General features: G+C 36.4%; 2 protein-coding genes across 2 annotated transcripts; one reads left to right on the top strand and one right to left on the bottom strand.

The window, feature by feature from the left end:
* The first annotated feature begins 2,415 nt into the window (after positions 1-2,415).
* On the top strand, positions 2,416-4,300 carry arl1 (ADP-ribosylation factor-like 1). Its single transcript, XM_043237025.1, has 6 exons — positions 2,416-2,547; positions 2,914-3,051; positions 3,137-3,218; positions 3,296-3,407; positions 3,549-3,727; positions 3,812-4,300. The coding sequence occupies exons 1-6, from the start codon at positions 2,544-2,546 to the stop codon at positions 3,840-3,842; spliced, it is 546 nt and encodes a 181-aa protein (XP_043092960.1). The 5' UTR covers positions 2,416-2,543; the 3' UTR covers positions 3,843-4,300.
* Positions 4,301-4,314: 14 nt separating this feature from the next.
* utp20 (UTP20 small subunit processome component) lies at positions 4,315-25,536 on the bottom strand. Its single transcript, XM_043237015.1, has 62 exons — positions 25,361-25,536; positions 25,047-25,127; positions 24,850-24,916; positions 24,374-24,506; positions 24,112-24,300; positions 23,440-23,521; positions 23,226-23,363; positions 22,994-23,149; positions 22,551-22,697; positions 22,317-22,451; positions 22,154-22,231; positions 21,893-22,071; positions 21,669-21,803; positions 20,838-20,926; positions 20,620-20,725; positions 20,372-20,522; positions 19,782-19,844; positions 19,551-19,709; positions 19,394-19,470; positions 19,193-19,272; positions 18,848-19,121; positions 18,596-18,769; positions 18,364-18,454; positions 18,198-18,283; positions 17,600-17,725; positions 17,347-17,513; positions 16,873-17,081; positions 16,597-16,740; positions 16,271-16,350; positions 15,745-15,977; positions 15,519-15,663; positions 15,077-15,164; positions 14,706-14,849; positions 14,578-14,631; positions 14,336-14,488; positions 14,073-14,228; positions 13,835-13,975; positions 13,356-13,493; positions 13,122-13,261; positions 12,943-13,034; positions 12,559-12,866; positions 11,930-12,069; positions 11,601-11,757; positions 10,708-10,806; positions 10,461-10,628; positions 10,219-10,385; positions 9,999-10,140; positions 9,133-9,249; positions 8,876-9,046; positions 8,672-8,800; positions 8,225-8,335; positions 8,052-8,131; positions 7,892-7,961; positions 7,071-7,253; positions 6,860-6,991; positions 6,644-6,776; positions 6,372-6,559; positions 6,215-6,286; positions 5,399-5,674; positions 5,107-5,233; positions 4,688-4,833; positions 4,315-4,599 (listed from the first exon to the last, which is right to left on the bottom strand). The coding sequence occupies exons 1-62, from the start codon at positions 25,409-25,411 to the stop codon at positions 4,444-4,446; spliced, it is 8,403 nt and encodes a 2,800-aa protein (XP_043092950.1). The 5' UTR covers positions 25,412-25,536; the 3' UTR covers positions 4,315-4,443.
* Between the last annotated feature and the right edge of the window lie 271 nt (positions 25,537-25,807).

Below are 25,807 nucleotides of genomic sequence, written 5' to 3'. Positions count from 1 at the left end.
GGTGATTTTTGTAAATGAATAAAATTTCATTAGCTGTCTGTTTGAGCTGTGGGAGCTTATGAAATAGTTTATACAGTAATATGTATTTAACAGGAGTTATAGTTTTTTAGTATTTTTATGTTCATTGTGTGGTTCTACTAAAGTCTGAATTACTGCGCCCTCCTGTGGTGTTTTTTGTGAATTACAACGCTCCAAATCAAATTTTAATAATTGAGATGCGCCCTCCTGTGGTGTTTTTGTGAATTACACATAAAGTCTGAATTAGCTCTCTTGTGGTGTTTTTGTGAATTACACTTCTCCAAATCGAGTCAACTGAACTTAAATGTATTGCTCCATTCTGTGGTCATTTTTAATGACATTAAATGGATATCAAATCTAGTGAACTTAAACATGTTACGACCTCCTGTGGTGATTTTGTGAGCTGTGGGATCTTATGAAATAGTTTATTATAATAATGTGTATTTAACAGGAGTTATAGTTTTTTTTAACATTTTTATGTTAATTGTGTGGCTCTATTAAAGTCTGAATTAGTGCGCCCTCTTGTGGTGTTTTTGTGAATTACAACGCTGCAAATACAGTCTAATGTACTTCAGTGAGTACACTGAGCGCCGTCAGTGGATGATCATTTGCTTTTCATATGTAAAAGTCTGGGTGCAAGTTCCATAAATGTTTGCTAATAAATGCATTTATTCAGCATGGTCTCGCTCTGACAGATTTTAATTTGTTCGTTACATAAGGTGCAAGCACTGGCATAAACTGACAGTGTGTTTATCACATTTCTAACACCCTCAAGGACTGAAAACTATTTATCAAAATCAAATAATAATCACAGCTCTAAAAACTGCCTATACATAATGAACTATAAATGAATCTCATCAAAGGGTACTCGTCCTAAAGCGCTAAATAAACTGCTTGTTTTCACATATTACATATCAGAAGATGTTAGATCTGTATTCCATTGTTCCTGGGAAACAGCATAAAAGTATTTTAACTAGTTATGTAACTTGGACAAGAGAAAGATGTCGACTGACCTCGAACACTTTTAAAGTCTGTCTATATGGATATTCAGTCCATACATAAACTGTTTAATCAATATTTATTTTAATAAGAAGACAGAAACATTCTTAAGAAGCATACTTTTTGCCATTTTTTCCCGTTTGCAAACGTTGAAATATGTAATTTTTTTGCCTCACAGGATTATCAATAATTTATTAGAGAAATATAATAAATTATATTACATGTAGAAATAAAACCAATGATGATAAAAATAATAAATTACAATAAAAAAATTATATATTGCAAACTATATTTGTTATATAAAAAAATTCTACCAAACAAAATACATTACTTAAAAAATATTATATATATATATATATATATATATATATATATATATATATATATATATATATATATATATATATATATATATATATATATATATATATATATATATATATCTTTTTTGTTTTGTAATTCATGCAGTAAGGTCAGTTCCTCTCCAAAAAAACACAACAAAGCATAGATCTAACAATATATGTATTAGTGAAATAAACTGACTAATTGAATGATTTTATGTAATGCAAGATAGATCGAGATCGTTTTTACACGTACACCTTTATGTAGGCTACTATTTTATAAGCATTGAGCACCAGGACAGGCAAAAAGATAAAGAAAGTAATTTCTAAAGAGAGAGAAAAACGTTGGCCAAATGCATTTATAAAAAGGATTTAAAATATGCAAAATGTGTTCAGATTTATTAATGCAGCATACTTTTTATCTATATCTTATATCTTTATACACTTTATATCTTATACTTATATTTATATTCTATACCTTATTTTTATTTTATTTTATTTATTTTATTTTTTCTTCTTTTTATACATATTTTTTATATTTTATATTTATATATACATTTAAATTTAGTTTTCTATTTTGATGCTGGACGGTTCTAAAGAACATTTCACTGCATGTCGTACCATGTATGTATGTGTATGTGACAAATAAAAATTTGAATTTGAATTGAATTGAATTTGAATTTATTATTTTATTATTCTACGTTTTAAAACCCGTTTAAATTTGTCTATTTATTTATACATTTAAAATTATTTTACAAGTATTTTAAATGTACTACAAGATAAGTAACATTTTATAGAAAATGTATACGTGATATGTTCTATGGTATTTTTATTTTTTATCATTTTATATTATCATTAATTATATTTACATTTTTATTGTAACCCCACACATGTTATCTTTCGAATGTTTGTGTATATTTCTGATATTAATAATAATAATAATAATAATAATAATAATAATAATAATAATAATAATAATAAAAGTAAAAATATAGACATATGATATGAGGTTTTAAAGAGAGCAGCAGATTCGCTTTGAAGAGTGTCGAATGTGCGCGCGGTGGATCGACAAGTAAACGGCTCGTTCACGTGTATGTGTGACACGTCATTCAGCAGCTCGAGAGCGGAAGTGTTTCCACGGATCTGCAATCAGGAAGACAGCGCTACTAAAGTATTTCATCAAGAATGGGTAGGTCTGCGTGAAATAAAGTATATTTCGCTTGGAATAAGGGACGGTTCGTTTTAAAATGTAATCAATACGACCGCTTTTCTGTGTGCTCACAAAGGGAAGGTCGCTCATCACGCATTGGTTAGCCTGGTGACGCTGGTTTGTTTGTTTGTTTGTTTGTTAGCATAGCATTAACAAATCATGTTAATATGAAAATCATAATTTAAAACAGTTTTTGACTCGTTTTTTGATGATTGTAGTGTTTTATTCGACTATGTTTGGGTGTAACTCCTATAAGCGCGATGCTGAGAGATCGTACTGATCTAAAATGGCACAAGTTCATAATGTTCTGTCTTGATCTACTCAATAATTTTATATCATTTACAGGGGGGTTCTTTTCCAGCCTCTTCTCGGGCCTGTTTGGCACCAGAGAGATGAGAATCCTCATTTTAGGTTTGGATGGAGCTGGAAAAACCACCATATTGTACAGACTTCAAGTAGGAGAAGTGGTCACCACCATTCCCAGTACGTGTTTACGATGATTTATGACACAACTGTGTACATGAGATGTGGTGTGAGCTAATTTGCTATTTTTTTTTTTCAAACACAGCAATTGGTTTTAACGTGGAAACCGTGACTTACAAGAACTTAAAGTTTCAAGTGTGGGACCTCGGTGGACAGACGAGCATCAGGCAAGACGTTTTCATTTTGCTTTCTATTCTATTAATAAAGAAAAAAAGGCTAATGATCTAAACCGCATCCTCCACAGGCCGTACTGGCGGTGTTATTACTCCAACACAGACGCAGTGATTTATGTGGTGGACAGCAGTGATCGTGACCGGATGGGCATCTCCAAATCTGAGCTGGTGGCCATGTTGGAGGTTGGTCAGATGTGGTTTCTATTGCGTAACTTTCTATTGTTTTGCTGTGTTTTAAGTACCTTGTGTGGAATTAAGGGCTGTGCGCGGAACCAATAAAGTACCTGTATTTCAAAGAATAAAGTCATCCGTCTTGTTTTTCAGGAGGAGGAGCTGAAGAAAGCCATTCTGGTGGTGTTTGCAAACAAGCAGGACATGGAACAGGCCATGACGCCTACCGAAGTGGCTAATGCTCTCGGTTTACCTGCGCTCAAGGACAGGAAGTGGCAGATCTTCAAGACATCTGCTACTAAAGGCACAGGCCTGGATGAAGCAATGGAATGGTAAGAGCTTGACTTTTGGAGGGTTTAAATACACGTTCTTTGCATTGCATTAACAAATACCTCCTCTGTTCTTCTGCGTTACAGGTTGGTCGAGTCACTGAAGAGCCGGCAGTAAATGCAAAAGTGCAGAAATGTCTTGTAAATAGGAACTTCAGAGACTTCTTATTGGGCGTCCTTTGGACCAATGACTGCGTTCTTCCTATTGTGTGAAGACCGTCCTCTTTTACCATTTAGTACAGAAACGTTGAGCAGCGTTGAATGGACTCTCCACGAATGAACTCCCCCTTTTTGCTTCTTGTCTCTACTGATGCTTGTGTTTTTGGTAATCTGCATCCACTACATTTGTAATTTCAGAGGTGTTTGCTTTTTAAATTTAGCCCGATTCGGAATAATCGCTGCAGCTCAGTTTGATATTATGTGGGTAGATATTTAAGACTAACTGACTGTCATTTGTATGCTTCGGATTTGTAATGGCATATTTATATTTGCACGTGTACAGGGGCACGCACTCCTGCGTTATGGCTGTGAAATAAATATGCAGTCCACACGTATTGCATCATGCATAACATCAAACAACGGCTGGACTGTTTTTGCTTTTTTTTTTTTTATTTAAAAACATTGCACAAATTGCAAAAATCCATATACTGATACAGACCCTCCAAACTGTCAAGTACACATTTGGTGAGGAATTATTTAGCAAAAAACAAACAAATGAATCAGCTGATTATAGCCAAATCTCTCAGTGATGTGCCTTTATGTTTCTTTGCTTTATGTCCCGTACGCACAAATGTGATTTTCCGCTTTTTGGACTCGTTTTTCTTGAACTGCTTCTTTACCTTCTTTTTGGCAGCAATGTCAGGATTTACAACAGCCTGTCAAGGGACAAAAAAAAACAAAGCATGGTTTAAAAAAAAAATTCTGCATATAACTTGAGCGTGTCAATTTAAAAACATGCTTTACCTGCATGGCTTTGGCTTTCCTGCGTGAAGCTCGTCTCTGAGCGGCTTCTTTCTGCACTGCAGCGAAAGCCAGAGAGAACCGCTCCAGACCGACCAGCTTCTTCAACAACTCAATCAACTCCTGAGCCAGATTCTTTAGTGTGGGGTCTGAAACCAGACAAAAAGGTCAGTGAGGATGAATCAAATGTCAGTTGCAGCCACACTGAGATGGTAACAATAGACAAGTATAAACTATCAATCAAATGACCGAAAGCCTGTAGTGTATTGTGCACAGCAGGTTTTTCAAGTTTTGATCATTTGGAGGTATGCGTATTACATATGATACAGGCAACTTCATATGGTTAAAAATTAAATATTAAATTAGACAGAGAAACTGTGCATCAGTAACATCTATATATTTTTATACTTATTTGAACTGACCTTGGTCTGCATATGTGCTGTCCAGCTCTCTGTAGAGAGGAGCGATGATAGTAGTCAGATATGGTCCAAGTTGATCTTTTCCGAGATCCACAGCTATGGCTCCCAAAAACTTAAAAACACAAGTTCTCTAAAAAAAGAAAACGGTAACAAAAAAAACTTGTTTACTTTTGCCAACCACTGCTGAACTCCCACCCTGAGCAGGAGATGCTCAAATTAGGATGTTCCTACTAGCGATCCATCTATATCCTTCAGAGAAATTAAGCATAAACAGAACAACTAATTTAATGCCCACCTTCAAAGGCACTTTCGGTGTATCTGCTGCTTCTCTTTTGGCCAGTAATGACAGCTTTTTCATCACCCAGAGAAGAGACGGAGGCTTGTTTTCATTCTGTTGCTCCTCAAGCTCCTGCTTTTTATCATCATCATCTTCGTCCTCCCCTCCGTTGTCCTCCATGTTATTTGTCGTTTCTTTCTCTTCACTCTCCTGTTCTTCAGCTGGATTTATGGTATCAGACTCTGGTGAGATCAGGTAGATCACTTTGGCCACGTAAAGTAAGTTTTTCACCACCTGATCAGAACAAAAAGGAACAAATCCCATGTTTTCAGTGACAAGATCTCACATAATATTAGCTAGTACAGTGAAAAATAAAATATTGCAATAAAGAACACGTTTTTTACAAATTGTTTACATAAAAATTTTTTTTGACATTTTTGTAACAGAAATTCTAGAAAATAAAAAGTAAAATAATGATTACAATAGTTTATAAAGGTATACTGAAATATACTGTGCATCACTAACAAAAATAAAATCATGATTATTGTGTTATATTAAATGTTACTAATTAAAAAAAGGTTTTTTTTCTTTTCATGTAATGTTTGTGGTGACAAAAATATAACTGAATAATGTATGATTAAATAATTTACATGTATATGATTTACATTATTAAATATTAAAAGCCACATGGAAAGCCTAGAAAACTAAATAAGACAAAATAAAGCTTTAAAATATAACTAACATGATTTTGTAATAATTATCACAAAATAAAATAATTACACATACCTAAATTATTATACACCAAACACACTTTTTTATGTTTATTATTCCCACCTGCTCTCCAGCAGAAATATCCAAGAACTTGGACTGCAGTTGGTAACAGAAGGACAGGACCAGCTCTCTCACCTAACAGTTTAGAAACAAAACATTCATTAATGAATTCATTAATCCCGAAACGAACGTTGTATTTGCAGGTTCTCGGGATTCTTGCCTTCTGAGACAGGTTTTCTATGAGAAAAGCGGTGGCCACAGGCTGTGTGGTTTTACTTGTGTTCTCCTGAGAGCTGCATAAGGCTAAGAGCTCCTCAGGTTTATGAGCCGCAAACAGCAAACCAAAGATCTGAGAGGCTGTCAGCCAGACCCAGCAATGAGGGTAACGCAGATGAGAATCAACATGACCTGGAAAGAGAGAACATGAAGTGTCTCAGGTTCATAAGTGCAGGTTTATTAAGACTGACTTGATTTATCTGTATGTGTTCATACTCCAGATGCTGCTGAGCAGGTCCGTGGGTTTGTGGAGCTCCAAAAACCTGCATTCTTTGATGAGTTTGATGACGAGCGTGAGGTAACAGAAGAGCAGTCTGTCTGCAGCCTTCTCATCCTCCTCTTCCTCGATCTGATTAATCACATCATAGCCATTATTAACACAGAGACTCTAACATGCAAAATAAGTCACATACTATGAAACTCTGCACTCACGTCCTCAAAGTTGGAAAAATTGATCTCTTTCTCTATGAGAGGTATCAGGGCGTCCAGTCTCCGGTTGAACTTTTCCCCTTCAACTTCCACAAACAGCCCACAAACCTGAGCTCCCAGTCGCCTCAGAGCAGCCTAGAAAAGCACAAACAGCAAACCGTTAAGACCGATCACATTTCAGCAGACTTTTTCAGCTTTTAGTTTTCCTACGCACCTTCTCGCCCGTAAGCCAGGTGTTAACCAGGTCAAACATGGAATTTTGATGCTGCAGATCCAGCTTACTCAGCAGAGACTTGATGGCCAGAGATGCCATTTTCTTACAGGTCGCAGAATCATCGTTCAACACAGCCAGCGACAAAGGCACAAAAAATAAACCGCAGTGCTGATGCAATAGAGCCTGTGAATGAAAAACACAATTAAGTATAGGATAATGTGCAGAATTTTTAAGCATTTCCAAGACTAAATTAAACAAGACAATTGAGGAAAAGTTAAATGGTGTAAGGATTTTTTCCATATTGAATGCAGATTTTTGATAAAATTTCTTTCCCTCAAAATAAATTTCTCTGCACAATACATGTTAAATCTTTATTTATTAAAAAAATAATTACTTTATTGAAATAAAATACATTTAAATTAGGGCTATCAAATCAATTAATTTCAATTAAATCACAGCCAAAATATATTTTTTGTTAGAAGTACATTACACTTATTTAAGAAATATTTACATGTGTGTGATATTATATATATATATATATATATATATATATATATATATATATATATATATATATTGGGGTTATCCACAAGCCATTATAGTCTACTCTACTGCCATGTCTCTCCATCAATCTCTCACTCAATCCACTCCACGGCTATCAACGAGAGGAACGTCTGTACTTCCTAACAGACTATGAAACATTTTTGGTTGTTAAAAAAAGGTGCGCTCGTTCTAAACAGTTGCGCTCTTTCCTTCACTGGCTGTGCTGATTTAAATCTAGCAAGTGTACCATACCGTGCAGTGGAAATTTGTTACAGTACCTGAGGAAAATTCTGGAAAATGAAAGCCATGAACTCCAGGGCAGACTGTCTCCCAGTGTCATATTCATAACTGGAAAGAGAATGAGGAACTTTATTTAAATTTTCCTGACATGAGCAACAACATTTCATGTGCTCCTGTAAACAGCTGTTCCACACTTACGTAAGCTGAGCCACTATGAAGTCAAAATGTTTCCTCAGTTTCTTGCCCAGTGGATAGTCCATCAGGTACTTCAGATAGATCTGTAGTCACAGCAGAGGACGGATATTAGTCTGATGACAGTCCTGACAATCAAAAACCTGGATGATGATGAAGACTGCAGTTTCCTGACTGACCTGTCTGCAGCGCATTCGGACCTGTTCGTTTGACCCATTGATGGCAAACTTGGCCACTTTTTTCATAACATCCTCCATCTCCGGCACCACCAGTTTCCTGGAGAGAATCGCCTGCAAGACAAAACAAACCCATTTACTTCTCTCATGCTTGCATGATTACTGAAGGAGGATTTTTTGATTTACACTGATTCACTAATGACTCATCAGTCTGACTCACATAATTTTTTTTTTCTAGAAATATGCATGTTTCTTTTGTTCCAGACTGGCAATTAGCTTATAAAATAGTTTTTGGAATTTAGTTCAACTAATGTTTATTTAATTTGAAATAAGACATTTTGATGATTTTGGTTTTAATTAACAATAATTACCATGGACACAACTAGTAAAATGTGCATTTACTGTAAAGCATTTGAATCTGACAAACTCAGATGTTCAAGTCAGTCTTACCCTCAGGAGGCCGAATGCTGTGGCTTGCCGTGAGTTATCATAAATGTCCTCCTCAGCATATCCCAGAAGCACTTGCAGCTGTGTTTCTGTTATAGGTTTTGTCACGCTCTTCACCAAAACGGAAATGGCCTATAAAACAGAACGTGGCTTATTCATATTTACGTTTCAAAAAGAGAACGAGATAGTGCTGAGAGTCTCTCGCACCTTAAAGCAGTTCTGAACCAGGTGGAAGTTTTCTCCACGGCCGACTCCGGCTTTAGCATAGTCCTTCAGCAGGACAAAGAGCTGCTTGGTCAGCTGGTCGTAATTCTGCCCCACCGCCGGCAGAGGAAACTTCAGGATCCAGATGAACGCCTGCAAGGCCTCGCTGATCACCTGATGTGCATGCAATACATGTATGTGAAGAAACTGCTGCAATCATGTAAAATCAAACATATAAATTAAAACCAGGCAGGACAGACCTTCACATGCATGGAGTTAAGACAGTCCAGGAGGAGAGATACGAAAGGATCCAGCATCTCCTTTACTGATGGATTAGATGAGTTAATCTTCGAACTCTTCAGACTACAGTGAAGCAACTGTGGAAGAGACATTTGTGAAAAATTAAGTCTGTAAGAAAAATTTAAAAAGAAAAGAATACTTTTATCGAGCAAGGATGCATTAAATTGATCAAATATCTTTTTAAACACTATAAAAGGATATTGCAAGATATTACTGTTTGTATTGTATTTTTGTTCATATAAAAAGAACATAAAATATATCTTCACAGATATTTCTACATTTGTCAGACCCAAAACTCATGAAGAGTCAAAATTCACATTTAGCAAACTATTTACTTCAGACTGAGGGACAATTGCCTAAACTCTGATGTATCTGTACTGTGTATATTTATTACTTATATAAAAATGTTATGTTCGTATATTAAATTGATTTTTTAAATAATATAAATCATATCGTAAATATAAGTAAATATATGAAAATACATATAATATTTTCCAAATATATACTCAATGTCCCAGTTACACAAACTTGGCTTAGTTTAAGACAGGACTAGGAACATTACAGGTGTGCATCTTCATACAGAAAAGTGACAGCTCAGACATGCATTTTAGTCTGGGATTAGCTTAAAACTTAAAACACACACGGGGGTGTGTGTGAGTGTGTGAACTTATATATACATAATAAACAGTACACACATATATTATGTAAACAAAAACTTATTTTAGATGATCATTTGACAGCACTAGATCTGAATAATTTCTGCTTGAGATTGAAGCTCATTTATTCTCCCAGCTGTCAATCAAAAACCAATGCATCATTTACTTACACTGAGACCTGTTTCCACCAGGATGTGCATGTTTGTTCTGCTGCTGATGGCGGCTTTCGCTCCTCCTCTCTTAGGAGTGGCTGGCAGCAGTAAACAGCTCGGCAGAGGCAGGCGAGGGTCTGGAGGCGGACGCTGCTTCTCTCTGGGGGAATATGGGATGTGACATTCAAGTTAGATCCGTTTACAGCAATTCTAATGCATCCCTTATTGTGTGACGTACTTGTTTTTGGTGGTAATAAGTGGCAGGCTCTCACTGATGAGTCCGTGGCTGAGCAGTAAGATAGACTGAGGGCTCATGCTCTGATTGAGCAAAAGTCCCGCCACAATCCTCCCGAGCACAGCATGAACTCGTCTCGACACCTTCAGGCTGGCTGAGTTCTCGAGTATCTAGAAAGAAGAAGATCAGATTAGTCTGTTGAGAAATGGTGAGCCTCCTACTGATGCAGCGCTTTGGTTTTTCACCTCTTTAAGTGGCAGGATGAGGTGAATGATGCGCTCCTGACCGCAGAACTGGCCGAGGAGCTCGTACGATTCGGAGCTCTTGCTGTGACGGGCTTCCATCACTTTGGAAGCAATTCCTTTGATGTCCTTCTCCTCAGCTACAGCTCCAAATAACTCGTTGTTGAAGATCTGCAAAGGGTGTGGAGAGTAAGCGGATGAAAGGGTGTGATTGTTTCTGGTCGCTATTGAAAACGTAAGTGCTGTTTACCGTGATGAGCATGTCCATGCATGGGTCGAGATCTCCTCCGGTCAAGGATGGTTTTAAGATAGAGAGCAAATGGTACACGGTGAAAGTCAAAACATGGACCTGAAGGGACAAAATAGACACGAGTAAAAGACATGATGCTTGTTTTAAAAAGTCCAAAGTCTTTCAAGCTATTCAAAAAGACATGCACATAAACAAAGACATAAATCTTCTAGGTGCAGCATTAATTTCCAAATTCAAATTAATTTTAATAAGTTTTGCACATGAAGTGTGAAGCATATACTTTTTGTTTTGCAGTATAGCCTTTACATTTAAATTACATTAATATTAATTATGTCTGGCATTTTAAAAAAATGTAAGAAATAATTTAATTTATTACAATATAGATCCTGCAAAATCATGTCATCTCAATAGAACCTAATTAAATATATATATATTTATTTAAATGCCATGCTAGCCTTTATGGTATGTAAAAATAAAATAAAACTAAAGATGTTTACGATTAAATATAAATACATTTAGAAAAGTCAAAAATTTTATTTAAAAAAATATTTTCAAAAACCTTTTAGAAAATAATGATTCAAATATGCATACTCAAGCACATTTAAAGTATCAGAGGAAGAATATATTAATTTTACTTTAAATTTAAGTCTTTATTCTTTTCTGATGCACAATGTATACAAATTGGTATATATTTATTTAAATTTATTTCCACACTGTATGAAACCAACATCACATATGCAAAGATTTCACTACTATTGTGTTTTGCAAAAGAATTTTACATTTTTACTATTCAACCATATTTATTAGTGATACTTTCATTTAGGAAATCCTCTTTTCTTGCATGATACACTCGCCTGCTTATAAAGACTATATATATATATATATATATTTACCTGATACCCCTTCACTAAAACCGCCTGCATCTCACTGAGCAGATAATGAAGATACTGATGCCCAAGTGTCTCTATGATCTTCACCAAAGTGTTTCGAGCAACATCACGGATCTCCTGGAAACGGCTCCTCAGGTGAACGCACACTTTCAGTAAGATACTGTACATATAAACATCAATGATCAGAGGTAGCATCAACTGAAAAAGTTGTACCATTTTACCCAATTCTTGCACTGATAAACGCTCACAACTACAGATGGAATATTTACAGTACAACTGATCATTAATTTTTCTCAAACAAATACTGGTATTAAAAAAACAAGCAAATATACCCCGGCAAGTTGGCTTCCATGACCTCCTTTGGCAGAGACTTCATGAGCTGAACCATGGCAAATGCAATAGGCACTCGGACAACTTCTTCATCTTTCACCTCCTTAGACTTTACCGTCTTGTGCTCGTCATCTCTTTTAACCTGCAGGAATGAACATTGGTGTACTATTAGTTAATGCTAAACATCTCTTTCCATAAGCAAGCACTTGTTGGTTTACAACATGATTTCCAAAAGTTTTTATGAAGGAAAATTTAGAAATATGAAGCAATAAATGAAAGGGAACACAATATGTCAATATGTCGTAAAAAGTGACACTTTTTCTTATTTTTGTCTTTTTTCCCCATGCAAGTACCTAGAGTTTATGATTGAAAGAAAAACATCTGCCAATGGGCTAAGATAAACATGCTTAATCCATTTAAATGTTTTATACCCAGTTTTACTCACGTTTTATTATTTTATTTGCTATTGATTTATTGCAGAATAAGCCAACACCAAACCCTAATGAAATCAACTGTTGAGTCTTCTATTGTTACATGCTTTAGACTTCAGGCACCAATACAGTCCACTAAGAGCTTTCAGTCTGGCTCTATTTTAAACTAAACTTATCAAGTATGATGTATGAGCTCAGACCTTTGCTGTGAGGCACTTGTGAAGCTTGGGCAGGACGGTCTGAGTGACCGTGTGATGAATGCTGGAAATGAGTGCCTCTAGTTCCTGTTGGCTGTGTGGAAGGCCACTACTAACGACAGGAAGCACTTTCTTCATCTGACTGTCTTTCTTTTCTTTGGGTTTGGCAGGGCCTTGCGCCTCAGCGTCTGTGGCCGTGGAAACAGCTGCTCCAGGTTCATCGGTTTCCATGGCATCCTCAGCATCACTCTCATCTATCTCCATGGTTTCCAGTGCCTCGTCTTCAGCTTCTTCCACCAAAACACTGGGCTCTAAAGATAATAAATCACACTGGTCATGTTAAGTTAATGTGGGTTAATAGAAGGTTTAATGTTATGCAACTCTTACCATCTTTCTTCTTCTTTTTCTTAGCTGCCCCGATTTCTTTACTGAGGGTCTCATGGTCAAAGTGGAACGCATCAAGAACGGTCAGCAACAAGCTATGCCAATGAAATGATCAAGAAAATGTCAATGTCATCTCAAGGAAACAACATAAAAGAAACAGCACAAATGCACAGGAAGTGTACCTGACAGCCATTTTCTGCTCAGTTAATCCAGTTTGTAAAACATGGACAAAGTGTTTGAGGTAGAATAAGTACTTGGACCAGGTCAAGCGTTTGCACACGGCACCAATAACTTCTATGGCGGCTGTTGTCATGGGTTCATACTGGGAACACAGAGAATTTATTTGTTTAAAACACACTGAAAACATACTGAAAATATCTACAATAGTTAAAAATATAGCCTGACTCAAGAACAACCTTCAGCAGTTTTTCGTCAACCAGAATGATCATGGCGTAGGGCATGATGTAATTCTGCATGGAGCGTGATGACATCACAATTGTGCCCTCAGTCAGCTGCCTGGCGAACTTTCTGAGCGCTCGACCCCTCCTGTAAACCTGGAAAACAAACAGACTTCTCCATTTCCTGTGTTTTGAGAGGCGGCATTGTCAAATTGTGGTCAATTAAGAGCACTGTTTTTTTTTTTGTATTAGTAATTCAAAATATCTTTTTTGCAGGTATTTTATTTATATTTATCAATACATAAAATATAAAGATTTTTTCCATTAAAATTTAGAAATAAATCTTTTAATCTCTTTTTGATGAGTTTTAGGTAGTTTCCTGACATTACCTTTAAATGCTACTCATAGATTAGCACAAAAAAACATTTTTCATAAAAAAACATTTGTATTTGTAAACATGTGTTTGTTTATGCATATCTCTGTGAATCTGTTTTTACCTGTATGTGCTTCATATGCTCAAAGAAATCAGACTCGACATCATTATAGTCCGTCAGTTGCACCAGATCACAAAACTCTGGTCGGTTTGGGAAGGTCTTCACCAGGCAGGCCAGAACCGTAGTGTAATCATTTCGTATACTCTGTGGAAAAAAAGGAAAGGCAATAAATGTGTGAAATACATGTGAAAGGATCACACAGCATTAGATTACTGTAAGCTAAAATATCACTGATTTTCACCTCAGTCTTGCTCTTCAAACCCTTTCTTATTGCATCCAGTATCATGTATTGCACAATCTCCTTGTACTCTGCTTCTGGGCATCCAACTTCAGAAAGCTGTGTTATTATAGCTGATAAACACATGGTGCCGCTGTCTGCCAGAGACATGTCACCGATCTGTCTCAAAAACAAAAGCATTCAAAACTTTAAAGCAGGTCAAGAAACAAAGAGACAACAGAAAAAATTAATTTAGAGAGCAACAGTAGCATCACAAGAAAGGTCACCTCTATAGAATGGAAACAGTTGTGAATGATAGCAGTCAGGTATCTCATATCCAGAAGACTCATCTCTTTAATGTGCTTGGTGACCTTCTGGAATGCCATGAGACGTACGTCAAAGTGAATCACGTCCAGATGGCGGCTATCAAACATATTGAGCTGGGGAAGAAACAAGAGCCGGTCAAACACAAACATGATTGGAAGAATTAATATTACATCTGTTTCCGATTGCTTTAATGGACCATTACCTCAATCACAACGTCTGTGATGTACTTCATTTCACCGTCCATGTCTGACAGAGTCTGCAAAGAGCGATGTGTTCAGGCAGGAAGTATTTTAAAAAGGTGTTAAAGTGGATAGACATGCAGAAACCAACCTGAAATGCTTCACACAGAGCTTTGCGGGAGAGTCTGTTTTGGATGACGGAGAAAAGCTTGCTGAGAGGCTTGAGGAACATACTAGGCTCTTTACACTGTCTTAGCAGGTTTTTCACCGTACCCAGGATATCCAGCTCTGTTTCCTGAAAAAAAAAAATATCCACAGAATAAAATGATTCAACAGATATAATAGAGTAATATATTAACACACACTTCAGATTCTTCATTTTGCTTACTGAGACTGCATTTACTTGATTAAAAATTATATTGTAAAATATCACATATACATTAAAGAAATTAATTAAAATAAAAAATAAAAACCAAACATTTGACTGGTAGTATTTATTATTTTCAGGCATGATGAATGTACCTCAGCAGTTTTGGGTTTGTGAAGGTAAGGCAGAAGCAAACCAATCAGTGTTGAACTATGTTCTTTTTCAGTGACGAATCTACTGATCCTGGAACAGAATTAAAACCATTAAATCAATCATTTGTTTGTATATTGTACTTCACAGGAAATGATACAGCACTAATTCTCAACTTGGTGGGTAAAATTGGGCTGCAGATCTTTTCAAAAAACAGTTGAGAACTACTGAACTACCAGTTAAGACCCGTTCACACCAATAATCAAAACTATAATAACTTATTATATTATATGATTGAGCTATGATAAGTGATTTCAACAAGTTCCTGTGTCATTATTATTATGATGTTGAATTCACAATTGTCATGAAAAAAGAATGGATTATAGGTATGGGGGTGTATAGCCCTTTAAGGTGTCGCTGTGTATAAATAGATTTATATGGACATACTTTGAGAGGATGTTGAGCTCTTTGCTGACTTGAGCTCTGAATTTTTTCTTTTTTAGGCGTTCAGAGTCACATACGACTCCGCTGAGGTACTTAAGGAGTGCTGGGATGTGGGGAAGCAGCAGGCGACAGCCGATAGTCAAAGAATCTACCCAGAGAAGAGAAACAAAGACGTCAAATGTACAAATAACAGTGGGTCCTAATAATCATCAAAACCCCTGACAGCTACCTGACACATCTTGGCTCTGATCGGGTTTGGGCACCATACAGTCGTTCACAATCAGCTCTGATTCGTTCTCCTTGGGTTCATAGTCTGGAGTGGTTAGCAAGCATTCGGCTATATCCACCACCACTGTCGTTGTGATGGCAGACACATTTTTGGATGACAACAGAGCAAATACATTGAGCAGGACGTCACACTCAGGGTGGTCCGGTCTCTGCTTAGCCAGCAAAGGAAAATATCTGACAGATAGAACAGACAACATTTATTTTATAATCAGAATGCTACAATATTTTGTATCAACAATAAAATATGACCACACTGGCAACATAAATTGTGTCAAAAGTCGAGTCAGATATGTCAGAGCTTTTTAATATATAGACTGTTTCAAAATAGCTTTACAAAAATAAACTGTATAAATAGCAGAATGACTTCACTTTCACGACAACTCACATTATTCAGGTTACAAAACAAGAAATTATTCCTTTTGGGATACTATTGCTCCGTGTCCACAACACTGTGGTTAATGACTCACCTAGGATTTTGGCTCCATACACGAATGATTTTCAAAAGGGTAGTTGGTGAATATGTGCTTTCAGTAGACAAAAGACACACCTAAAGAACAAAACACAACAGGATCAGATGGGTTACTGACATCAGTCCTCATTTAAATATTCAAAATCTCATAGCTGCTGTCAAAAATTGTGGATAAAAATGGAATCTCACACAAGTTTTCAAACCTCTTCTGAAAAAGCGTGTCCTTAAATTACAGTGAGCCATAGTTTTGTTTTGTTTTTTAACTTAGATGGAATACAAAGTTTACTGAAGTTCTCCAGTTAGATTTCTGTCTTAAGCACACACCTTAGGCCACACCACGGCTTGAAACACTGCATCCAGCTCATCTGCAGTGAAGTTGTAAGATTCAAAGTCATCAAAGAAGTCTTGTATGCGCAGAATCCCCAGACGGCGTAAGTTCTTTAGAGGGTTGATGCAACCAGGTTTGAGCTAGAGGATCATCAAGAAGTGAGCAAAAATAAAAAAGAACCTTAAGGAACATTTCATTATTTAAACAATTAAGTGCAGAATTTCGACTTGCATTAAACTACTAATGAAGATGGTTTTCTGCATTTAGCTGACCTGTTCTCTGTGATCCAGTATAAATGACACTGAGGCCATCATGCACAGCAGGATCTGCAGAACTTTGGGCAAGTAGATGTGGATGAGATGGCCCATTTTATGGATGATCATTTCTATGGTGTTGAGCAGGCTGTGCTGGCGTCCCAAAGGGAGAACAGCAGACAGGTCCGTCTCAGCTACAGCTCGTTCTACTGCAGCCAGACACGCTCCTGCAAACAAATTATGCATTTTATGTGGCAAGTTGATACATCTTTTTTATCAATCTGTTCTATTTTGAAAAAGAAAAAGATTGTGTTGGTTTAGCTTGTCTCATTAAGATCATTTATAAATATTGTGAAGATGGACCTTTTTATTAAATAAGGTTTCTAAAAGAACCAAATAATATATTATCTCCAATATCTAATCAATTTGCAAATAAGTGTATTTAAAGTGTATGTTAGGATGTAATAATTTTAAAAAGCTTCAAGTCAGTACCTTCAGCATGATGACAAACAGGCTCCAGCAGAAGATCTATAAACATGCCCAACTCCTCTGGTTGACAGCCTGCCAGGAAGCGCAGCACTATGGAGGACCGTGAAGCTGTGTTCGCCTTACCCTGGAACTTATTCCCAACCCTAGGGCACATCCGCCCATACAGTATCCTGAAAGAATATATAACATATAACATACAACAGTGGATGACAGAGCAATGATATCATTAATGTGCAATGTGCATCTAAACACGCACCTCATAAGGATGGGAATGAGCTGAGGTCTGTGCGACGGAAGTACCATAGCTCCTTGCTCTGAGATAATGAAATGGACAATCTCATCCTTAAAATGCTTGTCATCCAGAAGTCTCTCCAGATTCTCTCTGTAAACAGTGATGCATTGACAATTAATATGGACTGGGGAACTCCCAAATATACATAACAAATAATATGCCCACATAACTACTACATTTTTAAAACACGTTTAAAGCATTCCTACAGCAAGTTTGAAGTAAGAAAAAAGCATAACAGGCTTAAAATTAGATCAGCGAGGGTTGCCTCTAGTTATTTTTTCCCCGGCATCAAATTAAATAAGTGGCTCAAAGTAATCCAGAGATTTGAAATGAATATCATAATAGACTAAAAGACTTCATGGGGCAATTGGTACATTCCGGTATCTCAGCAGAGGAAGTTAATAAGGTAACCAAAGACATCTGTTGGAAGATACCACCAGTCTCTGTTCTGGACATAAAGCATCCTATTCATAAAATGACCTAGTTACTTTATAAAAACAACAATTACAGAAAAAAAATGTGGAAAGCAAGACGAGAAGGGACAGTGTATTGGAAGACTTACTTGTAAGGCAGAACGCTTGGGTCTTTGTATGTCATCAAACATTCCAGTGCTATTTTCTGGATTTGTTGGTCTTTATGGCACAGAAGCTGTGGGTTACAGAAAAAAATAGTCTCAGGCGGACATTAATGCGAAAAATGATCTTTCACATAAAGATGGAAAATCATACTTTGTTGTACAGTTCACTCAATTTTGCCTCCATATATAAAGCCTTTGGGTTGGTGAATTTGGAAAAGACCTTCAAGTGTGCAATGAGCTGCCTGTAACAAAATAAGTACACATGTTGACTAGAAACAAATGAATGCTAACTGTATTGGTACATTAGGCATGCAAATCCAGTACTCTGCAAGTACGTAACTAGAACACAAAGACAACTAATAGAAGATAAGACTCTCTCTCACTTGGCTGCTGCTTTTCTAGGGATCTTTTTCTTGGTTTGTTTGGAATCTTCTTCCTCTTCTTCATTTTCTTCCATGTCAGCATCTACCTCTTCGCCATTTTCCTGCTCTGTTGTGGAGTTCTTTATGAGGTTCTGTGTGGGAGCCACCTGCAGGTCAGCTGGGTAGAACTCATTACTGAAGGCAGAGAAAAGGCTGTTGAGGAGGACTTTCTAAAAAAGACAAACAGGCTGATGACAAAAAGCTCTTTCACACCTAATGAAGCGTAGCAGTAACGGAGTTAGCTCTCTGCTGCGTGGCTCCACTCTGTTGGGAAACTGGGACATTATTCTCCAAAGCAGGCTGCGGAAGTTTGTGAAGTCTGTCCGCTCAACAGAATTCAGCACATGGTCCAGCTGTTCTAGAAACAAAACTCCCACATCCCCGCTTTCAATCACACTGGTTCCTGGACCTCGAAGCTGCTTCGTAGCTTGATGCTGTTCACTGCCTCCCTCTTCATCATCATCTTCATCTGCCTGAAGCTCTTTCTCTAAAAGTAAATATTCTAGCATCTTTAAAGTGAAGACTAGAAGGAAGGTCAACAACTCAATAAAAACCCACCAGCTAGATCAGCAACCATCTCCAGATTTTCATAATAGACCTTCCAGAAAGACTTGTTGTCCATTTCATTAGCATGGGTCCTGAGCAATGAGAGAGTATTAAACCAAGGCAGAAATAACAGAGAAACAGAAAATATTGTATATGAGGATTTAAAGGCAGAAAATCAAAAACAAGATAAGCAATGGCAGTTAGCATACTTACACCAACAGGTCAATAACCGCATCCCAGAGGGGTCGAAAATTGACAAACAACATTGCAATAAGGTAACGAAGAGGAACCTGTAAAACGTAAAAACAACCTTAACAACGCTTTTCAAAAATAATTCAATATTTCATATGGAGTAAAAGACATTAGCTACCTCATGGAAAGGTCCCTTGGGTAAACAGGGCTGCACTAGGTCATGACGGAGTTTACGAAGATGTAGCAGCTTCTCCCTGTAGTCCTGCACTGTAGCAGGGACCTGCTCTGCCTGCAGACACACGGCGAACACCGTCTGCACATTTGAGCTCTCCTCTCCCTAAACAAGACATCAGTTAATAAATAGGTGCATGTGTTTTTCATAGCCATTGCAAAATCTCATAAATGTTACCTCGGCTGGCTTCGGAAGATCAGCCTCAAAGTTTGACATAATTCTGAGGGTCAGCAAACGAATCTGTGGAGGGTATGAAGAAATTGAACTTATAATATCAGGGTCCACATATGTTCTACGCAAAGAAGGTTTGCTGAGGTATCTTTATAGCAATAGCCAAAAATAAATTTTTTGGGTCAAAATGAATGATTTTTATTTTTTGCCAAAAATAATTAGGATATTAAGTAAAGATCATCTTACATTAAGATATGCTGCACATTTTCTATTGTAAATTTTCACAGTATTTTGATTTTGTTGCACCATCAGATCCCAGATTTAAGTTCTATCTCTGTCAATTATTTTCCAATCCTAACGACCCGTACATCACTTGAAAACTTTAGATGATGATCACAATTTTAAGAAAACGGACCCTTGTGACTGTTTTCAGCATATCACAAATAACATATTAATAACATAACATAGAAATGTCCAAAACCTTTAATATTTAATCAATTTCTATACATTTTCCAGGCCTGAAATCATATTTATAGGTTTTCCAGGACCGTGGGAACTCTATTAACAGCACCAACCCTCACTGGGTTAAAAGTTACCTTGGAAATGTTGGAAGAAAAATTGGAATGTAGTATCTGGTACAATTCCAGGAGAGAATCATTAGACAGCTGAGCCGAGCAGCCGTTGAGTGCCAGTCTGGTGTAGTACAGATCTCCTAACAGCAGCGCTGAAAGATCAGTTGGGAACTTCCTATAATGAACACAAGCAAAATGGTATTTTTTAAGTTACTAATTTAACAAGCAAAATCCATTCTAGAATGTTCAGGTGTAATTATTGAAGCGCATACTCTATGATGCTTCTGACCAACTCTCCAGGCAGGAGAGACTGTACCGCTGCTGTCTCCTTGAAGCTGAGCAGGGTGCTTAGTGCCTGTCGTGCTACAAACAGCCCTCCTGAGGGGACAGAAGGACATATTAGGAACAAACTACATCTCACAAAGACTGAGCATTAAAGCTTGTAACTATGTGATTGAAGCTATGAATCACACACACACACTTGACTGACCTCTCCCCAGAGTTTCACTGCACACCTCTTGCAGTAATCTGTTCAGTAGTGCAGTGATGGCCGGTATAGCACTTGATGCTTCTAATGGTCTGCAAAACATTGCATATTGCCAATAAGTACCAAACTATACAGAAAGACTAAAAGATATCCATAGAGATCCATAACTTTGCACATTCACTGAACTAAAATGAATCAACGCTAAACCAATTGGTACCAAATGGTACTATTATCTTTGTTTGTTTCATTAATAATATACTCTACACTAAAATTAAACTGAGCTTAATAATGACAAAATGAATTCTAAATTCTATTTACTTTATATTCGAAGAACTTTAATACTGTTATTATTTTATTACTGTGAAGCTGCTTTGAAACAATCAATATCGCATAAAGCACAATACAAATTATTGTTATTACTTAATGTGAAAGTTATTATAAATACAACTACATCTGCATAATAGAGTATCATAAAAATTTGATTATATGAAATACTGATTGGCTGAGGACGCAAAAGAAGATTAGTTTTAATTTATGCAGTACACTATTTAAAGAGTTCACCCAAAAATGAACGTTTTTATTAATTATATGTAATTATTTAATCTGCCTACAGTTGTTCTAAACCTGTATAAAAGTTTCTTTAATCTGTTTAACACATATTTTGAAAACAGCTGCCTGTAGACATTGAATTCCATAGTATTTTTGTCATACTATGGAAGTGAATGGCTACCAGCAACTGTTTGGAACAACATGAGGGTGAGTAAATGAGGACAGTATTTCAGGGTAAACCATCCCCTTTAACACCCAAAGGATTGTGGATATTTAAGTCTTTACCTGACATGTGGGAGCAGCACCAGGGCAGCCCAGGGATGGGAAAGATCAGAGAGTGGCTGATCAGCAGGGATGTCTATGAGAGATAGAATCTTCTCGGGAACAGAGACTACCTGTTCTCTTTCAGGTCCAGTTGACCTAAGATAGAATTTGAAATTTGTGAGTATTAATCTATGAAGTAATTAGTTTTATTGATTAGTTTTTCCAATCAAAAGCCCAGCTCTTACCTGAGAGTCTGTCCACTGAAGATCAATGGATACTTCTCAAAAGCCATGAAGCCGTCAGTGGGGGGCGGAGCTTTGGACAGAATCAGACCAATCAGCAGCTCCAGAGCCAACTGTCGGTTTACTGAGTCCTCCATGCAGAAGAGATGCTCCAGATAATGCAGCAAACTGGGTAAGAGCAACTAGAAAAACAAACAGGAGCATTTAAAGAGTTGGACGCTGATCCGGAATACCATAATCCTGCTGAAGAGGGCTCATACTGACCTGCTCGAACTGTTTCATGTCAAACATCTCTTTGGCAAATGATAACATGAGGTCTCTGTCCATGCTGCTGTTGAAGACCTGAGCGAAGGACCAGAGAGGAAACAAGGTCAACAGGAAATCAGATGGTAAAAGAAATGTACGTACAGGTGTGCAATAAACTAACCTTTTTCACCAGTTCATGGATGCTGCTGGCAGATAATGACAGATTCTCCCCCATCAATAGAGCAGAGACTACTTGTAAAACCAGCCTTTGGCAGGAGTAGGACAGTCCTGGTGCCTGAACTAGCTGAAGAAGTGTCTAAACATTACAAAAAAAAGGGGAGAAAAATATAAGAGATGCAAGAGAACTCAATAAGAACACCCTTTGAGTGCTACTGAAACGCACACACATACACACCTCACAAACAGACTGTGGTTTTGTGATCTTTTCTCCTTTGTGATGCTCTACAAGTGTGTGGTAGATGTACAGAATCCTCTCAAGGTGCTCACTTGCTTTATCATCATTGCTGGTCTCTAACTTTCCAAGAACTTCTTTCAGAGAGACCTGTAAATGAATAAATGAATGAATAAATAAAAATAATACAGAATGTTTTAATATAATTAAAATCTATTTATCAATAAAAATAATTTTATTTATAAAAAAATGACTGAAAATCCAATTACAAGTACTTATTTAACTAAAATGTAGTAACTGGTCAAGATTTAGATTAGATTAAATTATATTAAGTATCATTATAACTGTTACTATAGCATATATTTTAACACATTAATAATGATTAGTGAATGATAGTAAGTCACTGTTACACGGTTCATTTTAAGATAGGAAAAACGTTTTCTTACTTGTAAACAGTCCCACAGGACCAGCAGGTGCTCTTTGTCAACATAGTTGGCTGAAGACTGAGCCATGTGGTCCAGAGCTTCTTTTACCAAATCCCAGGGTAGATCAAGGTCCTGACCGGCTGCTGGGCCAAGTTTCTGCAATGCCACTGGAAGAGCCTGATAACAACAGTCATGTTAATCACTGAAACGCTTAAGTGTGTGATGTGTTTGGTTTTCAGTGATGTGATCTGACCTTAGTGGCACAGGAGTGGAACATGTTACAGACTCCTCGACACATCTCAAAGATCAGCTGACCTGCTCCTCTGGCTTTCTGAGGGCTCTCTTTCAGTTTGGAGAAAATAAGTGTGAAGAGAGCATCATAATCGGACACCTGCAAGACATGAGAGAGAAGTGTTGACACAACACAGAAGTCAAGATAAAAATAATCTGAGATGTTAAAGACTCACCTTTCTCATCAAAAAAGAGAAGCTCTCAGCAGCAAAGTTGCGGATGTGTTCCTTTTTGTGCGCCAGAAGTTTACTGTAAAGACTGGTTTAGAAAAGCAAGAGAGTGATTACATTATTATAATTCTACTAAGTTTGACTGAGCATGTAAACATGCATTTATGGAAGTTTATTTCCAATTTGTGACTTTATCTGACTATTCTGATTATTAGGAGAAAAGGCATAATTATGAGATGAACTTAGAAATAAGAGATGAAGAATTAGAAGACAAACTTAAACTTAGAATTGTGAGAAAAAAAATCTGAATTATAAGCTATAAATCTCAATGTTCTGAATTGTGGGATTTAAACTTACAATTGAAAAAAGATATCACAATTACATGTTTAAAAAATGTATTTAAAACATTTTGAAACAATTTCTGGAACAAAAAAATCTGAATTGCAAGATGAAGAAACTGCAAAATATAAACCCAGGAAAAAGAGTCATAATTGTAAGATCTCCCAATTACTAGTTAACAACTGTCTGAAATATAAACTTCCAAACTCGCTAAGAGAAAAAGACTTTATTAAATCTATGGAAGAAATAAGCTTCCATATCATTTTGAGGTTCAAAGGTCTAACAGAAAAGAATCTAACCTAAAATATAATTCTACTTCTATTATCTGGTACTTCTCACCTGTATATCTTGTCCATATCCTTCACCATGATCCTCCACAGGTATTTGTACAGGTATGACAGACATGTGAAGGCCCATTCCAAGACCTCAGTGTCTTGTGTTTCCAGTATAGACATGATGATGGTGAAGAAGTTGCAGAAGTGAGGGTAAAAGTCCATCTGGAGATCACGAGCCAGCTGAACTACAAGACTGAAATTAAAAGTGAGGGTTAACATAACATCATCTGCCTGTTTATTACAAAAAAAGACTAAGAGGAACTCACTCTAGAAGAGGCTGGACAGCCATGCTGTTCTTCACTGACAGGTGACTCTTCAGACTCTCCACGATAGCATTTTGGTGAAACACCAGCATGTTGAATGACTGACTCTTGCTTGACACCTCTTGAAAAAAAATCTCTGTAGAACAAATTAACATACAACAGAGTATCCCATTATTTTAGTTGCACTCAGAAACTATTAAGAGTTTTTATGAATCTTTTAAAGATTTTTTCTAATTTTTATATATTTGGTTTTATAATTGCAGAAGTAATTGTTGTTGTTTTGGTATATTTATATAAATATGAACATCTATATAACTGTTTATTTATTTTTAGTTATTTAATTTTTTAAAATATTATTTCAGTTGACAAGGGTGGACAATATAGAACACAAAACACAAAAATACATTCACAATATGCAAAATATCCTCATAATATACAGCATATGTTGCCATTTTAAACAGCGAAAACATGCTACTTACTGAAGTGTTCTGTCAAATTCAGGTCTTTCCATTTTAACAGGGCTTCAAAAAAATAAGTTTCTACCTCCTGAGAAAATAAGAAGAGTTCACCACATACACATTTATAATAATACAGCATTGCTAAAATAAATAGCTAAGCTATCAGATATATAATATAAATAAATATAGAATATATATTATATATTTAAAACTCATACCTCTGAATAACTTCCAGACCTGTCAATGCGATGAATGACATCAATGTTTACTTTTGCGAGCCTCTCAGAAAACGTGATAAACTGGAAAATAAAGGCAAAGGATGATGCATCACAAGACATATTTGAGATATAAACAGTAATTTAAAATATGAGTTTATTCAAGTTTATACACGCGAACATAAAAAAAATACAATTATAGATTACGCAAAGCTTAATTCGTTTCGATATGTATATGAAATAAAACATGTTAATGTTTGTCAGAATCAAAAGAGCATGAGTAGCAATTTCCAGCATGCGTTGTTCTTTTAACTTACGCGGTAAGTGTTTTCTGATTTATGAGACTGGGGCTTGACTTTGAGCTTCATTTTGATGTATTATCAGACTACCAAATACAAAAGTTGTGTATATCCCGTGATTTTAAAGGTAAGATACGTTATCAACGGCTGTGAAATTGTTGATACACATGCCGTATCAGGAGGCCACCATCTTGAATGACGCATTATGGGTAAAGTGGATAGTTTTCACTGTTTTCAATATAAGAGTCTTTATTCGGAAAAACGCGTTTGGAAAGATTATATTTTATTTTGAGCGACACTAAAAGTTTAGCTTCACAGATAGTAGTCTTTTTAGTTTATTTGTTTGTTTATTTGGTTATTTGTTTATTTTTGGTCCGTTGCAAGGGTTTTCTAAATATTTCAGCGTATCAATTGTATTATATGTAATTAAATAATATAGAAATATAAAAATATATAATAAAAAGT

Source organism: Puntigrus tetrazona, chromosome 4 (genome assembly GCF_018831695.1).
Source record: "Puntigrus tetrazona isolate hp1 chromosome 4, ASM1883169v1, whole genome shotgun sequence".
NCBI lineage: Eukaryota > Metazoa > Chordata > Actinopteri > Cypriniformes > Cyprinidae > Puntigrus > Puntigrus tetrazona.
The sequence above is the reverse complement of the archived record's forward strand: the minus strand, read 5'-3'. Positions and strand labels throughout refer to the sequence as shown.